The 17,347-nt window shown below is 36.2% G+C and overlaps 4 protein-coding genes and 1 non-coding gene across 5 annotated transcripts; 1 reads left to right on the top strand and 4 right to left on the bottom strand.

The window, feature by feature from the left end:
* Positions 1-128: 128 nt before the first annotated feature.
* DET3 (vacuolar ATP synthase subunit C (VATC) / V-ATPase C subunit / vacuolar proton pump C subunit (DET3)) lies at positions 129-3,815 on the bottom strand. The gene is made up of 11 exons (XM_086240445.1): positions 3,554-3,815; positions 3,386-3,454; positions 3,161-3,288; positions 2,986-3,085; positions 2,295-2,362; positions 2,064-2,205; positions 1,781-1,897; positions 1,437-1,562; positions 910-993; positions 745-824; positions 129-538 (listed from the first exon to the last, which is right to left on the bottom strand). The coding sequence occupies exons 1-11, from the start codon at positions 3,665-3,667 to the stop codon at positions 436-438; spliced, it is 1,131 nt and encodes a 376-aa protein (XP_086096571.1). The 5' UTR covers positions 3,668-3,815; the 3' UTR covers positions 129-435.
* A 640-nt stretch (positions 3,816-4,455) lies between these two features.
* On the bottom strand, positions 4,456-4,528 carry TRNAK-CUU (transfer RNA lysine (anticodon CUU)). Its single transcript has one exon. It is a non-coding gene; the product is annotated as a tRNA-Lys (tRNA).
* A 469-nt stretch (positions 4,529-4,997) lies between these two features.
* On the bottom strand, positions 4,998-7,641 carry FUS3 (AP2/B3-like transcriptional factor family protein). Its single transcript, XM_086241060.1, has 6 exons — positions 7,294-7,641; positions 6,064-6,153; positions 5,770-5,870; positions 5,644-5,690; positions 5,444-5,520; positions 4,998-5,336 (listed from the first exon to the last, which is right to left on the bottom strand). Exons 1-6 carry the CDS (start codon positions 7,639-7,641, stop codon positions 4,998-5,000), a joined length of 1,002 nt encoding a protein of 333 aa, XP_086097186.1.
* A 2,989-nt stretch (positions 7,642-10,630) lies between these two features.
* Positions 10,631-14,638, bottom strand: LOC147288995 (long chain base biosynthesis protein 2a). The gene is made up of 12 exons (XM_086239705.1): positions 14,130-14,638; positions 13,948-14,013; positions 13,693-13,781; positions 13,452-13,597; positions 13,247-13,371; positions 13,065-13,158; positions 12,557-12,720; positions 12,146-12,307; positions 11,800-11,926; positions 11,466-11,632; positions 11,267-11,374; positions 10,631-11,152 (listed from the first exon to the last, which is right to left on the bottom strand). The coding sequence occupies exons 1-12, from the start codon at positions 14,253-14,255 to the stop codon at positions 11,057-11,059; spliced, it is 1,470 nt and encodes a 489-aa protein (XP_086095831.1). The 5' UTR covers positions 14,256-14,638; the 3' UTR covers positions 10,631-11,056.
* Positions 14,639-15,823: 1,185 nt separating this feature from the next.
* On the top strand, positions 15,824-16,790 carry LOC147288994 (nucleolin). Its single transcript, XM_086242072.1, has one exon. The coding sequence runs from the start codon at positions 15,998-16,000 to the stop codon at positions 16,577-16,579; it is 582 nt and encodes a 193-aa protein (XP_086098198.1). The 5' UTR covers positions 15,824-15,997; the 3' UTR covers positions 16,580-16,790.
* The last annotated feature ends 557 nt before the right edge of the window (positions 16,791-17,347 follow it).

Raw genomic sequence — 17,347 nt, 5'->3', positions numbered from 1 at the left:
ATATTTTACTAATATATAAATATACCGTCTAATAATATATTTACACTTTAAATTAATTACACCACGTCTAATTATTGAGTGTATCGGATACACCAATAATTTTTTACTGCAAAATATTTCAAAGAAAATGAGGAAATCCCAAAAGTTATTATTTGCATGATATCTTTCAAATAATTATAAATATAGAGGTACAGCAAGAACATTGATTTAAAGTTTCATAACAGTAACTGAAACCCCAAAAATAAAATCTTAAACTACAAGTTTCAAGAAGGCAGATCCTCACCATAAATTTCACCTCTTTTATCCCAATAAAAACCCTCGCGAAATCTCCCAAAGCAGCAATTATAAATAAATAAACAAAGAATATAGCTATTTTATAATATACAAGATTCTGTGATCCCGTCCACTGTTATTGCTGTCTAGATAAGGTGCCGATCAAATAAGATTGATTGTGAATGACACATATGGATGTGCATCCGCATCACCTCCTAGACCAGCCATCCCTCCCCCCACATCATCTTCAGTTTTCCAGAATGTGCTGCATTGAAACATCGGGAAATAAGTTAGAGGGGAACATCATATCACATAAAAAGGTCTCTTAGGATAGTGAACAATGGTCCTAAAGCCATCTGTATCTACACCAAGATCACCATTGGTTTATTCAATTTTACAAGTCGTTTTCTGAAAGAGTTGAGGTTCTCCTCCTTCCTGTGCCACAAACATAAACATAGCTTACAGACTTGCCTGTTAGCATTGTCACCCAACCCTTCAAGGATTGAACGTACTTTCTTCTCGCTTTTTGCAGATGGAGCTAAAACACAAGCCTGAAATATCATTTTAATATCCACTGCTTAGTCGAAAGTAAGTGCTTGGATGTAAACCAGTGAAAGGAAAGGAGAGTTTGTTTACCAAGAAAGATGGTGGCAAACCATATCTCAGTATGCTCTCTGCAAAGATACGAACAGCACAAAAATGCATCCAGGAGCTGAAAACCTGCAGGCAAGAAACTTGTGCATTGATTATGAAATTTCCAAAATCTATCATAAGAGGGCATGGCAAAACATGAGATAAAAATAGTATTAACATATGATGATATTAATAGTATAATCATTCCACTCAGTGAGAACCAAATGCAGGGCCATCAGAGGCACATCTTTAATTCAAGATTACTAGATAGAGACACCGATTTAATACCACATTCTAACTCAATATGACCCCTGCCTCGACAATGTTGCTACATTTTCATTGCATGTCTGGTAACTAGTCACCTCATTTGACCATTCTCATTGCAGATCGAACATGATGACAGGTCACCTTGAACATTTTTTTTCCCATAAGTTTGTCAATCCCCCTAAAACTGCTATTCCAATGTCATCATAATCTTTGTTGCTTCACGTATTTAATGAACAAATTACATTAAGAAAAATAAAAATTACCTCCCCATAACTCGTATAGCACCACTGCAAGAGTGAGCTTCTCAAATTTTCTTGGTCTTGCATCAATTTTTCTAACTCCTGCTTTCGACTTTCTTGAGCTTCAGAACTGTGTTCAAAATCACGAATCTGAACCACAAGATATAGAAACACAAGTCAATTATAAGATTTCTCATTCCAGGTCAAAGAAAGGAATTAGCATATTAGCGGCAATTCATGTATCTCCATTCTGAAAACAATTTTTATGATAATTTCAGGAAATAAATTTCATATGGCATAAACAGTAAAGAAGATTCACTTTTGTAACTTTCATGCAAAAGCACAACAGCACGCGCAAAAATACTCACTTGGAACCCCTTTTCACGAGCACTTGTTCTAAAATTATCTGCAACCCGACTAAACAGTGTTACAGTGTAAAGCGCATATTCATTATCTTCAAATAACTTCTTAGAGGACCTAGGGACCTGAAAAATGCTCATCATGATCAATAAGACTGAGGCAAGAAGGCAGCAATAAACTGAAAGAAATTACGTGCTAGGTGTTATTTCAAAACTTTGAAAGAAACCTCCACCCTACAGCAATAACCTTGGTTCTGTAACAACTGAAGTAGGTGGGTGAGAAAAATCATACCACATAGTTAGTCAAGGTCTCATAGCTTGACAGCCAATCCTTCTGAGAATACTTGGGAACAATTGCAAGGAGGGTCACTAAATGTTCCGATATAATGATGTCCTCTGGTTTCACTAAATTGGAAAGATCACGGACTGCTAAGCTGAAATAGACCGAGAGATTGATAAAGTAAGAATCAGAATAAAAGAGCACATATGATTGCAATGATTTAAAGTTGAAAAATAATTATACCTTCCACTCTGCTTTCGGTTGATAGCATTAAGTTGACTGCGGACATTATTATACTCAGCTACACGAACCTAACATAAAAGTCATAGAACATATAATGAATTGTTTATGGAAATGATTTGTAAACTAAATATATAAATATTTCAACTTAAGATCAAGGTTGCTTGTTTGGGCAACAAACTAAGAGAAAGAAAGCCATTCAGAAGTGATGCTGCGGGGAAGACTGGAGGACTAGGCTAACCGTCATTAAGAATAGTAGTTCATTTCTTCAACAACAAAAATCACGGTTATATCAAACAATTGTAAATTAGAAACCAAGACAGTAATCCAGCAATTTGCTTAACTTTCATGAATCAACTTTCATATGGCACCCTTAGAGTCTCTTTGTTACTTCCAGTTGTTTACGAGCCCACTGAAACACTCGGCTAAAGCAGCCGGCTTTCAGAAGGTGATTCAAAGGCTAAAGAAAGTATAGCTGACAAAGAAATGTAGTTATCCTTGTTTGCTCTTATATGCTATTGTTCATTGTTTTCCTACTTCTCCTTAATAAACAACAACAGGTTGTGTCCTCTCAGCACAACAAAGAAAATGACTAAGAAGACTACATATTGTTGAGCAGTTGTTAAGGTTTATGACCAATATGTTTATTGGAGGCAGATTATATGAGATTAAAAGAAAAAGTAAGAAGCATTACCTTGAGGTCATCCTCAATCTTAGCCACTTGGGAATGAATGGAGTCTACGATCTCCTTCAAAGGCGACATGGTCGGGTACTTGGCTTCATCCCACACGAACCTGCCATCCCATGAGAAAAGACCCAAAATTGAGTACCCAAAGAGAGATGATCGAAAACGTGATTGAATTGAATACCTGGTGAGGTAAGAATCAACAGGTACTCCATCAACGGTGAGAGAGCTGCTCTCGACGCCTGAAACCTTCTCCAGTTCCTCGATCTGGCGCCTGATCTTGTGAGAAACACCCTCTACAAAGCTGTTTGACTGCAAATTGCCAAAGAGAACAGATCGAAGCAAATTGAACAATGATAGATGTCCAGATGAATCACGAAATTTGCTTTGTTAAATATTGGAAGAATACCCTTAAGAGATCATCGCTGAGGGAGAGAAGAGAATCGAGTGTTCCAACACGGAGATTAGGAACATTGAACTGTAAAATAATAATAAGGAATCAGAGAAAATGAAGAATGAACATCAGATCTTAATAAATTAATTTAACTAATGAAACAAACAAGGAAAGACTACTTACTCTATAGAGCGGAGTGTCGAAGGAATGCTTGGAGATTTGGTCCTGCAGTCGGTTCCATAAAGTCGACGCCGAGTTTTGGACCGGCAGCGACACCACCCAATACCTGCTCGCCATTCAATTCAATTTCTCAATCTCTTCTTCTTCTTCTTCTTCTTCTTCTTCTGTTTAGGAGGCTTTCGCTGTCCCTGTCCCTTTGCTCCTTCCTCACCTCACTCCTCTGTTTGTCCTCTGTTTGTTTGTGAAATTCTCACTTGTGTTTCTCTTCCATCCAATTCTTTACTTCTCTTCTATTCATAATCCATTCCTATTATGTTTTAATTTCATTATTAATACCAATACAGTGCTGCCACGTCATCTCATTCGTCCACAACTCATATATTGTCTGTTAAATTTTGTACAATAAAATAAAAAATAAAAAATTTGTTAATTTAATTAACACATTTCAATGTTATTTCATTTTAATTATTAAAATATTTATATTATTTTATTTTATATACTAAATTTCAGTTTATGTATCAATTTTAAAAAATATGGTTCTACTAAGTTGTAACTATTTAACATTCACAACTTTTTATTAATTTTTATTTTTTCAGTGTTTGCAAAGCTTAAACTTTAATGTTTAGTTTTTAGGTTATAGAACTTTATCTCCCAAGTCTAAATCAAAAACACTAAATTTTTATAAACTTTGAATTTTTATGGATTTTAAACTGTCACAATTGTATACCAAAACTAATTTATAACCTAATACAAAATGTTTTGCTCTAGGTTAGTATCTAAACTAAAAAATTTTAGTATTTTACTGCTTTGCCGGAAAATTATTGATATTTGATGTTTAATTTTAATTTTCAATAAATAAAAAATTGCAAGAAAATTGTTGTCAAGACAAAACCATAAAACAGAAACGCCCACCGTGGGGCTCGAACCCACGACCACAAGGTTAAGAGCCTTGCGCTCTACCAACTGAGCTAGACGGGCAACTTGCGAATCATTACGGAACAATTGCAGATAACGCAGGACTTGAGGCTGGTGTACGTTTTGAACCAAGGTAATTGCCAACACATAACTGGAGGAGGAACTAGTTGCCCGGGAGTCCATTAATGGAGATGGAAGATGGAATACAAACTCCTTGTTCCAATTATTATATAATAATTAATGAGATTAGGAGATTATCAGTACGTACTCTTTTTTGTTCAGAGAGATTATCAATACTCTATCTGTGTGGATAACATAATACAAGCCAAATGTAAAATGTAATAGGTAGGTGGCCGGGACAAGTACATATCACAAAACAAGTTTTTACACTTGCTATATATAGCCTTTATTAATGCATATGCAATTATGCATATGGATGAAGATGATGTGATGCCAAAATAGTACAACTGAAAAGAGAGTATTTGGGTTTACATATTGTCCTAAGCTGCTAGCTAGCTAATGTAAAACTGAATTAATAAAAGTCATCAAGGGACAAGTTTTCAACGGATCCAAAACTTTCCTGCGGACGTCCATTTGATGTGGAATAGTTGGTCATGCTCATGGATCCCCCCAAAAAATCAAGCAGAGATTCATTCGAGAATGCGGTGGTGTCATAGATAAATGACATGCCTGCATCACTTGTATCCACCTCATGCTCCATTGTGGGCATGTAAAACGAACTCGACGACTTGTTAGCCACCTGATCATAGTCGTGTAGGAACAGCTCATTATTCACACTATAACCATTCATACTTATCTCACTATATACATGATCATCTTGCTCATCACAAGCCTTTTTAGCCTGAATCACCTGCGCCATATATAATATACAAAAATCAACATGTTGCTAGCTAGCTCCTATCTACTTCATCTTAAAAATCAACTATATAATCTAATTAATTGGGTCATCGTACGTACATAGTTCTTGTTTTCATTATCTTGATAAACCATGATAAAATCTCCATGCTGTAAGCCATGTGTGTTAACAAATTCCCCTGAGATATATCAAAATTCAACAAAATTATAAGACACTACTGAACTTGATATATAATAAGCACTTAATTAAACCCCCTCCTCAAAAGAAAGTGAGAGTTATATATAGAAGAAGGGGATCATACCAGTATTTTCAAGCACATACATTCTGCTGTTGTTATTAGGCCAAAACCTGCTTGCAAAATAACAGAGCAAAGAAAAGTAAATCTTACTCATTCAACTTTAATAGTATAGGAAGTAGCTAGTCAAACCTGTACTTGAAGCTCCAAACATGCAGACCATCTATGTCATCCATGCTCATAGGAATTCCTTCCTTGGAATCAAGGGCAGGGAGATGAGCCTCAGCTGCTTTCTGGTATCGCAATTGTCATATATGCATTCATTAGGTTCATAACTTAACTAAACAAAGTCAAAATTTGTTTTTGTTTGTTTCATTCCTAGTCATTTACAAACGTGCGACTACATGATGCTTAATTTTGAAAATATCAGTATAATTAATATATATCTGAGTAATTAATGAAAGAGATTAATAAATAAATCACTACCTTGGGGAGTACCATTCTTCTGAGAGAACTCACATCACTATTCTTGAGCTCCTTTTGGAAAAGAAATCTCAACCTTGTTGGTTCAATTACCTGAAGCATCCACATTCAGGCATGAGACTTGATAGATCATTCATTAATTATTTTAGAGTCATTCGTTGGTTAGATTTTACACTCAACAATAGATGCATTGAGTACAAATTCGTCTTGAGGCAGATCGAGCACAGCACAGTTTAATTTACAGAACAACTGCATCCAGGACAACAACCTCAACTTCTATAAACGTAAGGTCATGATAATACTACTGATACAGGTGCTCAAGACATTGAAAAGGTAAGTACTATATATATGATTATTGGACCAACATGCAATCTAATTATGATTATGATTAATTAGCACAGTTGAGAACTTCAGAATCTCCCCCTCCCCACATTAAAAGAAAAAATAACAAAGGAGTTGGGAAATCTACTATTGTTCTCTAGTAACACGGATAACCGCACGTGTGGTTTGTTAACCTCACCGAGTGTTGTTTAGTATAATGGTTAACCACAAGTATGATCGATTTTTGTTCTGTAATAATGGTTAACGGTTAACCTCTTGATCTCTAATAACAGGGTTACGGTTAACTTGTTGTTCTTTAATGACGGTTTACGGTTAGCTGTAAGTATGATTAACAATGAGGTTGGATGGCCGGCCAAAACACTGACGTTGGAACGCTGGGTGCAATTTTGGTTAACCAGATAATTTCTGTCAGAATCTATATCTAAGTGTGGAAGGGGTTTAATCCTGAGTCATTTCTTACACCTATATCGAAGCCTAAAAGCACAAACATTTAGCTTGAATTACAAACATCTATATCGAAGCCTAATTAAACATTTCAAGCATGCCCCTGTAAAAAGAATTAAGATAAAAAATAAATGAAAGAAAATCAAGCAGATCGATCGATACATCGGACAAACCAAAGGTTGCCTGGGTCACATAGTACATCGATCTGATTGCACAGTCAGATATATATGACTCATGAAGCGAAAATTAGACAACAAATTTCATGTAAGTAACAAATTAATAAGGATTAAGGAAAAAGTTATTTAACTTAATTTGTTTGTAGAAAAAAGGAGGAAATTAAAATGAATATTTGATAATATACATATATCAAATAGGTAGGAATATATAGGAAGTAGGTAGGTAGGATAGGAATTAGGGAATATTAAGGATTAAGGAATAGGAGCTCACACGTGCAGGAGGAAGAGTGGAATTATGGGGTTGGAGGAGTACTGGGGAGGGTAGCACGTGCGAGTGCGAGTGCGAGGTGGAGGTAGCAGCAGCAGCAGCAAAAGAGAACTGAAAGTTGAAGGTGGAGGATCGCCTCTGTCTGGTCATCCTTTTCTTCCTTTGGACACCGACACCGAAAGTAGTCACAGCATGAACGAGGTCACGGATCGACCCGGCCCGATTCGACCCGTGAAAGGTATTGTTGTCCCCCTCCACAGTGACAAGGCCGAGCTCAGCGCGAACACCTGCCCTGAAGCCACAGGCCTCGGGTTTCTGAAGCCCAGTTGCGGTTCTTGCTTGTTGGTCCATCTGCATCATCATGATGATTAGGGTTGGGTTTGGGCACTGCTATAAGCAAACCAAAGCACTTTGGGTTTCTGTGAGCACGACTGTGCCCTGTGGCTGTGCAGATCCAAACTACCAACTGATGGACGCTCGGCAATCACGAAATGGCTTTGCCTTTTTCTATTTTTAGCAAGCTAGCGTTGGGTTGGGTTTTTTGGTGGTTTTACAGTGACATTTGTGCAAGCTGCATTCAGTGCTCAGGCCAAAGCTTGCTCTTTCTTTTACATCTTTTTTGTTCTCATTGTGTGTAGTTACCTTTATTTGTGCAATGGGCCATAATGGCCGGGAATCATTAATTATGGAAGAAAAAGAAAAGAGATTTAATTAGGATCTTGTGTGATTACAATAGAGGGCAGGCCTCCCCTGGTTTGGGTGACAAATGTGCAATATGCATTCATGGGTGGCCTCAGATCTTTTCGTTTTTTGTATTGCTTACAAACTATGGTTAGGAATAGGGTTAGCTGCTTTGAGAAGCGTGGAGCGGAGGATAGGGGTGGTTAGAGAATGCCCAAGACACGAGTGACGGATGGACGGTGAAGGTAGCAAAGTTGCCTTCAGACTTGAGCGGAACCACTCCAGGTGTTAAAAAAGTTCTGAATCCATGCATGCAGCAGAAATCAATGGCATTTGGGCGTATGTATTGGTATTCGACTCCTCTCTCTCTCTCTCTCTCTCTCTCTCTCTCTCTCTCTCTCTCTCTCTCTCTCTCTCTCTCTCTCTCTCTCTCTCTCTCTCTCTCTCTCTCTCTCTCTCTCTCTCTCATGTGATGAAAACCAGCTTACCCCACTACTCTCTCTCTCGTCTCTATGCAGGAGGAGACGACGACAGCGCTCTACGTATTGTAGTGGGAACCAAGAGATTCTTGGGTGTACTACTCATACCGTCAACTTTTGGTACACATGGACTAAATGCTTTAATCTACGTTTGACTGTCATGAGGTTTCACCTGCTTCATGGATTTTCGAATTTCTGATTCCAAATCCTACGCTACGGATCTCATTCAGATTTTCTCGCCTCATTTACCTGCGGATCATTCAATTACATCACCTTTTCTTTTCTTTTCTAGATTACGTTTCTTTAATTTTCTTCTACTTTCCTTTTTACACCATTTGCCTCATCTATCTCAAGCTTTACACAACAATTATGTAATTCTCATATCATTTTTAAAATCCACAACTAAATAATAATTTTGCACCATCCAGCATCACTAATTTTGAACAATTCTTGATAATCTCGTACTTATAGTTAGAATTCGTATGATTATCATTCAATACCATTAATTACTAATTAACTTATAGAAAATTAAGATTAAATACCAAATATCAATAGTTTTTTAATAAAGCAGCAAGACACTAATTTTTTTTAGTTTAGGTACTAACCTAGAGTAAAACATTTTGGATTAGGTCACAAATCAGTTTGTTATACAGTACGTTGTAACTGTTGAACAGTCACAGTTGTGACTATTTAAAATTTATAAAAAATCAAAATTTTTAAAGGTTTCATACTTTTGATTTAGGTTTGGGGGATGAAGTCCTATAACCTAAAGACTAAATAAAAGTTTAAGCCTTGTAAATATTGAAAAAAAAATAAATCAATAAAAAAGTTATGACTATTAGACAGTCACAGTTTAATATAACCATATTTTTTTAAGTTGGTACATAAACTGAAATTTTGTACCTAAAGTAAAATTACATAAATATTTTAGTAGTTGAAATGAAAAAACATTATAATTTGGTACCTAAAGTCAATGGACCTATTAACTTATCATATTAGTTACTAAGGCATCACTACATAATTTGAGACTAAAATGTATATCATATAAACAAAGATATTAATTAAATTTGTTTTTAACTGTATATATTATCCAAATATATAATGAATTCACCAAAAATAAAATTGATAGGAAAACAATTGCACTAACATAAACCCCATTCGAATAAGAAAAAAAGGGAATTGCACTAAAACTGTGACAAAAGCAAACTCCTTTCTTTTTCTAACCTCAGCAAGTCAGCTTCCGCTGCCACGTGGACAGCATGCAAACTGCAAAGGTGCTTGTGGCCTTGTGGGGCAATAAATGAAGTTAATTAATAATTAGTATCTCTCAAGTAGTCAAGTCTCAACTCCAATTCTCTAAATTCTTGAGTAAAATCAAGTACTACTAGCTGAGTTCAGAGACTCATATATAATAAGTTAATAACATAAATGATTTTCTCTAAGAAAAAAAGAAAGAAAGGAGTTTATTCCTGTTTCTGTAATGCGCAGTACGGGATCGAATGTGTAGTTCAAGTTTTGAACTTTTGATAGCTTGGAAATAGATAAATAATTTAATTTTTATGTTTAGTAAATATAGACATGGGAAATCATTTCTTGGCTTATGGGAATATGATGTCTCAAAAGAAGGAAAATGTATCCTTCCTTTCGATTTAGATTTGATTTTTCTTTCATGATAAAACATTAATGATAATTTTTCGAGACCATTTTATCTCTTGTAATATTTAAAAATACCAACTCTATCCAAATACTGTTTTTTTTTTTTTTTTTTTTTGCTATATAATAGATGATGATATAATTAAAAAACTAAATCAGTTTTATTTCTTATTTCTGCACAAATCAAACATGAAAATTAAAATTAAAAAATATTTCCTGCTTACTTTCCCAGCGTTACCACACACATAAATGAAATCTTACATTCCCTTTTTGTAAGAAATAAATTCCACAAACCAAACGGAAGCCATAACCGATACGAGAGGGCATCAGTCTATTTGGTTAGAATTGTTTAGATATTCAGTTGGCCATTTGCATTTATCATACTAAACTTCCATGCGGCTCGAGTCCATTCAATATCAAACGTTCCTCGGAGTACAAGAACGAGTGATAAGGCTTAGAGAAAAAAGCGAGGAGATCGAAGCAGACCGCAGCACGTTGATTTGAAAAGCGTCGCTATATACTCAGCATAAAGACAAAATTCCTCAACAGAGAACTACTTATTCCCTAATTAATACAACACGATTATAACCCTCAGAAGAAAGGTCCAATTCTTAATAATAAATAGCACAAACTAACAAGCTACATTTGTACAACCGATTAAAAGAAAAAATGAAAGTCAATTTTAAATAAAACTATATTAAAAATAAATAAAATACTATCTCCTCCGATTGAGGACAAATCGACCACGGATGACCTTGATATAGATCGATGCAAGGTACAGGACCTTGATATAGAGAAGACGACATATTACAAGTAGGAGCAGATGTCAGATGAATCCAGAAGTTAAATCACAAGGCAACTACCTACGAGATCATTTATCCCAAACTCGTAGTCCAGCTTCCCCAACCTCTTATGGCTTGCAAATGACAATTCAAGGCTAAACATCCCTCTGATCACTCCAACTTCAGCACTTTTTCTTCTTCCTGCAGCTTCTTTGGTTCGGCAGGGAAGTATTTTATACCCACCAGATCACCAACCCTGCCTATAACCTGAAGGAATCAAGGCACAAATTCTCTCACATGAAAAGGCATATTTCCAAGGAAGTTGCATAAACTTAGAATATGAAGACAGAGAATGGATGTCCAAGTCAGATAATAATTTACCTCCAAGGCTTTCACCAGGTCTTCCTTTGTATGAGAAGCAGATATGCATATCCGTGCCCTTGCCAACAGTAGTGGGGTTGCTGGAAATGCAACTGTCACGACAGCCACCTGTAACAGCACCATTCAATAATAATTTAAATTTGCTTAGAAACAACAGAAAACTATAATCATACAGCACAACAGGGCAGGATGGACTCACATTCTGCTTGAGGCACTCCCGTGAGAAGGCAGGAATTTTGGCTGGGTTGTAAAGCATAATTGGCATTACTGGAGAGTCATTATCCCCCAAAACCTCAAAACCCATTTTCTGCAGTTCTGACCTGAAAAAGTTGCTATTCTCCCGTATTCGTGCAAGTTTCTGGGCGCCTGCAAGGATGCAAAAGATCATTCAGTTATAGTCATATAGAGAATAAGTATTAAAGGCTAAAGAAGTTTGCACAGTTAGATTAAAACAAAGCATAACCAAGAAAACAGCGGAAAAAGAAAAGCAAAGAAAATTGAGGAGAGAGAGAGAGAGAAGTATCTATCAACACCTCTATTGGAACCATCCTCTCCAAGGATGACCTTTATGGCAGATATTATTTGTTCTGCAGCTGGTGGCGATATTGAAGTTGCGTAAAGATGAGCAGGGCAAGTGTACTTTAAATATTGGATAAGCTCCTGAACATGAAAACATCGACCACATTAAATTCAACAAAGAGCTCATAATTCTTTTCAGCTAACTCATTAGAGATACCCCATGTGAAAACAATAGCATAACTGAAAGATGTCAAAGCACTTCTTATGAAAAAAAAGTTAAAACTCAATACATGGTCTAGCTAGATTACACCACACACTGGTCAACAAATAGAAAGTACAACGGCAGTGCAAAAAGAAAACCTTGGATCCTGCAATATAGCCACCACATGATCCAAACGATTTGGTAAATGTTCCCATCATGATATCTACATCAGCTGTATCTACTCCCAAGAGCTCACAAACACCTCTTCCTGTTTTCCCTACTGCTCCAATGCTGTGGGCCTCATCCAAATATGTATATGCCTACGAAAAAAAAGGAAGATGCTGAAAATAAGTAATACAGTCCTTTAAAAGCAGGGGGAATCCTTCAAAAACTGTTTGAATTTATTCCCTGTTATGACGAAAAAATGGCCAATAAAATATGAGGCTCTTAAGTTTTAGATAAAACCATAAGAATTTCATCTATCCTGTGAAACATAAAAATGGACTGCATAGAACTAAGAGACCCCTGTAAGACATATATTGAAATGAAAGCTACCAAGTAGAGACAACCTTATATTTTTTGCAGATTGCTATAATCTCAGGAAGTTTGCAAAGCTCCCCCTCCATGCTATATATCCCCTCCACAATGACAACTATCTTCTTCCATGGTCTGCGGGTCCTAGGTTGTCCCTCTGCGATTTGTTCTCTCAAAACTTCCTCTAAATGAGAAGGAGCTGTAAGAAAGGCAATAAGTATAAATATAAGTGGACAATCTCCAGCCTGAGTATTACATTTTTCTTTTAACTTTAATGAGGAAAACTCCCATTCATGCTATCATCAGCATCTTTCTCTGCATCTAAGAGAAAGAACCATATTGGAAACTTGTGTACGTTTAACAGCCCTTTCTATCCCATAGTCAAATACCTCCATAAACATGGATTAGGATAAGAACAAATAACACAGAAGCTAACAGTCAATTACTTGCATCATTCCTCGGTAACCCTGTAACCTTTGCAATGAAATATGAACTAAAATCTTCAGCATCCATGCTATACCAGATAATAACTTACGGACTTACTATTGTGTTGGAAAACACAAATAGAAGCTCCAGATCCTCGTGCGCCATTGACAATGGAGTTGTGGTTCAAAGAATCGCTAACAATCAAGCCCCCCTGTAAATTAAAATGGTAGAAGATCAAAATTCAGAAAAGAAATTAAAGACAAATTTAAGATGCAATTTCATTAACAGAGCATACAAACCTTCCCCATCAAGACTGGAAGGATAGCAGAGTTTGTTACATAGCCCATGCCAAAAACTATAGCAGCAGGTTTTCCAACAAAATTGGCAACACACTCTTCCAGTTCATTGTGCAAAACTGTAGTGCCTGATGAAAGAAGTGTATTATGGTAAAGTCAAGTAGAAAAATAATTTCAAGAAAAGCATCTTGCAAAGTAATACACCCACCGCCATCAACTCGGCTACTACAGGTACTTGGGGAGTATTTTTTCAATGTCTGGATGGCACGAGGTGTGCAATATTCATCGGATGCAGCAAAGCCAAGGTAGTTATAAGATCCCAAGTTAAGGCATCTACTTTTGTTTGTGGTTAGTCTACATCAAGAGCAGACAATGACAATATAAATATATAAAACTTAACAAGGCTAATATTTATAAAATTGCCAGATTGAAGAATATGCAATTCTTACTTGAGTGTCTTGTTGTAGTCATTGGAGAAACGTTCAACAACATCAAACCAAGCATCGGGAGCACTTGCTATAGGTCGATTGAAACAGTCCTGACAGTCAAAACTTTAAAAATCAACCAGAATTATCAATTATGTTAATGGGACTCAAAGGAATCAATGTTTTATTGCAGCATTACAGATGCAAGACTAAGAGACTGATTTCATGCACAGCATAATTACCTCAAGATACAAGAAAATCAAATCAACAACACCATACCTGAATACGAAGATATAACCGGCGAATATAGAAATCTTCAAGTCCTAAACAGATTGGAGCATAACCCTGCTTTTCAACAAAACAGCATTACCACACACAACCCAAACAGCTTTTTTTTTTTTTTTTTACAAAAAAAAAAAAAAAAAAGGAAATGATAGGGGCGTGGACGAAGAATATGGTACCTGCAGATTGTTAGAACTCCACCAGTCGATGATTTTCCTGAAGAAATCTCTGACTTGGCCGAAAGCGAAGAGCAACCCGTAGCTGAAGTACGTGGTTAACGCGGTTAAATAAGGGATTGCAATCATTTTGATCCAAAACCACGTCGTTTAACTGTCAGGAGCTCAGCAACGATAACTCGATCTGGAATTTGGGAGTTGTGGGTGGTTTTGAGGAGGAGTTTCAGGGTTTGAGGTGGGTGGCTTGCAGATCCAAGAGATGCCGTAGATCCGATATCCGAGTCGGGTTGACCCGTGTGATGGGTCAGATGGAGAGGATGAGAGGAGTTTGGAGGGTCGTCCTCGGCCAATCTGTTTTTGGTTTCCCACTTTCTGGATTCAATGACTGGGATCGCGCTGGCGGAAATTTACAGGCCATATCAAATTATGAAAATTATATTATACACTTTCCAGGCTTTTTTTTTTTTTTGGTATGCTTTCCAGGCCATTCGAAACCGCCAACAGATGATACTATTTTTTGGGTATTATGAATTTATGATTACGTGAAAGCCTTTTTTTTCTAAGAAAACAAAAACTAAACTATTTAGTTTTTGCCTTTTTGGTAACTAAATAAAGAATTCTTATTGTGAAAATGACTTTAAAAAGTACTGTGAATCTTTCCAGGCCAAAAAAACAAAGAGTACTGTGAAAACCCCCTATGTAACAAAAAAAAAAATTCTGTTAATCTTAACCAAAAAATATAAATAAAAATACTATCTAATAGCTTTTTGGTTACACTATTAAATAGCTTTCACTAATAAGTTATACCAATCTTTAAATAAGATATTGGCATATTGCTTGAATTAAGTTATATATATTTTTTTAAAAAAATTATACCTAATTCTTGTAAGTATAATGAGTATATATTTTAATAGGACGTGAATATATATATTGTTGTTAAGAAAAAAATTTATCTATAATAGTGATATGAACTGACTTAACATTCTGAGTGTTAATTTTTGAAATTATAAAAATCTTTATGTGATGAAGTTTAAGAGCATAAATGTCATTATATTATTGAATTGGGATACCAAAATTAGTCTTATCTATGTTGCAGGAAAGTTTTTCTCTTATTATTAATGACCAGTTAGTCTTGTGAATGAGATTCAATTTCTTTTTTATCAAGAGGAGGATATGAGTTTAAAACTTATGAACAAGAGTTGATTAATTAAAAATAATATATCATATGCAATATGTTAAATATTGTCAAATGACATCAAAATATAATTACATAGTCATGCTCTTGGATTTTAAGTAGAGTATAAAGATCTTGCAATTTTCTGTTCATGTCTAGAAAATGATGAGAGAAATGATTTTAAGACATCTCTCATGCATGTATAGATAATTTCTAATAGTAAATACATATAAATCTTATGATACATCGTCCACACTAAATATATATGTTGTTAGTATGTATCATGATAAAGGTATATGACCTAGTTGGAATGACTGGTTGAATATAGTTATTATATTTGATTTTTTATTCGAATTTGATTTGCACTTTTTAAGTATGAAACCCAAATTTTGGTTCTTTAGAGCTTCAAAGATTTATCATAATATAGGGAATTTAAGAAATAAAATAAAATGAGTGGCCAAAAAAAAAAATTTGCCCAAATTAAAATAGAATTGTGTATTGGGAATTTGCCGCTAACGGGCCAAAGCCCTAAGGAAGTTGGAGTTATTAAAACCGAAATGAATACGGTGAAGTCGCAGACCTACTCTCCCACGAATTGAGGTCCTCCCTATTCCTAGTAAAACCCTAACCCATCATCCCAATCTCTCCTTCTCTCTGTCACTCTCACACTAAACCAAAGTCCTTTTGCAGCGCATTCATGGCCGAAACCAAGAACCAAGAAGAACCCATATTGCACGCGAAGCGTAAACCCGATCTCAGCTGCGAAGACCAAGCCGAATACCCCAACAAAACCAAGAAGCTTGAAGTTTCCGGTAACAAGTCTTCGCCTGCCGAAGGAAAAGCTCAAAACCCAGAAAATTTGGACAACAATTCCCCAATCGCCGAAGAGAAAAATGATCAATTTGAATCCAATGTAGAGCCCGATGACGAAGACGACGAAGAAGATTACGAAGACGACGACGAGAATGAAGACGGTGAAAAGTCTAATGGGAAGGCCAAGGTGGATCGCAAGGGAAAGGGGATTATGAGAGATGACAAGGGCAAAGGGAAGCTGATCGAAGAAGATGATGAGGATAGCGAGGACGATTCGAGCGATGGCGGAAGCGAATTCGAAGATGAAGACAGTGATTTATCGGATGATCCTCTTGCGGAGGTGGATTTGGATAATATTCTTCCTTCGAGGACTCGGAGACGGCAGGTTCAGCCTGGGGTTTACATTTCGAATGATATTGGAAACGACGAAGATGATGACAGTGATGATAACGATGCTCTGAGTTGAGGAAGGTCAGTAAAACCAGAATTAGCAACATTTGACATATTATGTTTCGGAAATTAGTATTAGTGCTTGTGATGAGGTTATGATGATTAAGTGCTCTTTGCGAACGCAATGCGGCTAAGGCTGTGAATAGGTGATATGTAACTCAATCTCTAAGTATCTACCCTCCTTATTGGATTCATCATTCACCTGGGTATTTTTTATCTTCAAGTTTTCTTTCTGTGTCCAGTTTTGCAATGTGTGTATATGTAATGCTTTTCATGAACAAAGTAGAGTAGTAGATGGCTAGTAAGGTGGGAAAATCGGTTAACCACAAAGTTGACCGAGACTTCAAATTGCCAAGTTGAAAAATTATGACACTGTGAAGTAGCCGAAAGTTAACGAAAATGCTTTGTCCATTTAACAAAAACCCATAGTGGATTTCAATGCCTTTAGCACTTTAGGCTTGTGCTAGGAATACAAAAGCTTGAGAGCAAGCTTACATGCTAACTTCTTGAAACAAAGACCTTTTTTCTTTTTTAGAGAAAGGGAATTTGCTTCCATTTGACTAGGCTAAGCATAAATACATCCCTTTCCTTTCTGTAGTGGTAAGTGACAACTTCTCAAGTCCCTATGGGGATGTCCTGGTAGTAAATTCTCCTATTTCCACAGGCCTGGTTATGATACATCAACCCAGAAGTAAAAATAGTGAGATCTCCTCTAGGAGGTAAAAGGGAGAAGATTCTTCTACTCAGAGCTATAGGGAAAGAAAGTGATTCTTTAAATGGCCAT

This window comes from Dryas octopetala, chromosome 4, assembly GCF_963921425.1.
Source record: "Dryas octopetala chromosome 4, drDryOcto1.1, whole genome shotgun sequence".
NCBI classification, from domain to species: domain Eukaryota; kingdom Viridiplantae; phylum Streptophyta; class Magnoliopsida; order Rosales; family Rosaceae; genus Dryas; species Dryas octopetala.
This window is presented reverse-complemented; position numbering and strand designations above follow the sequence as displayed.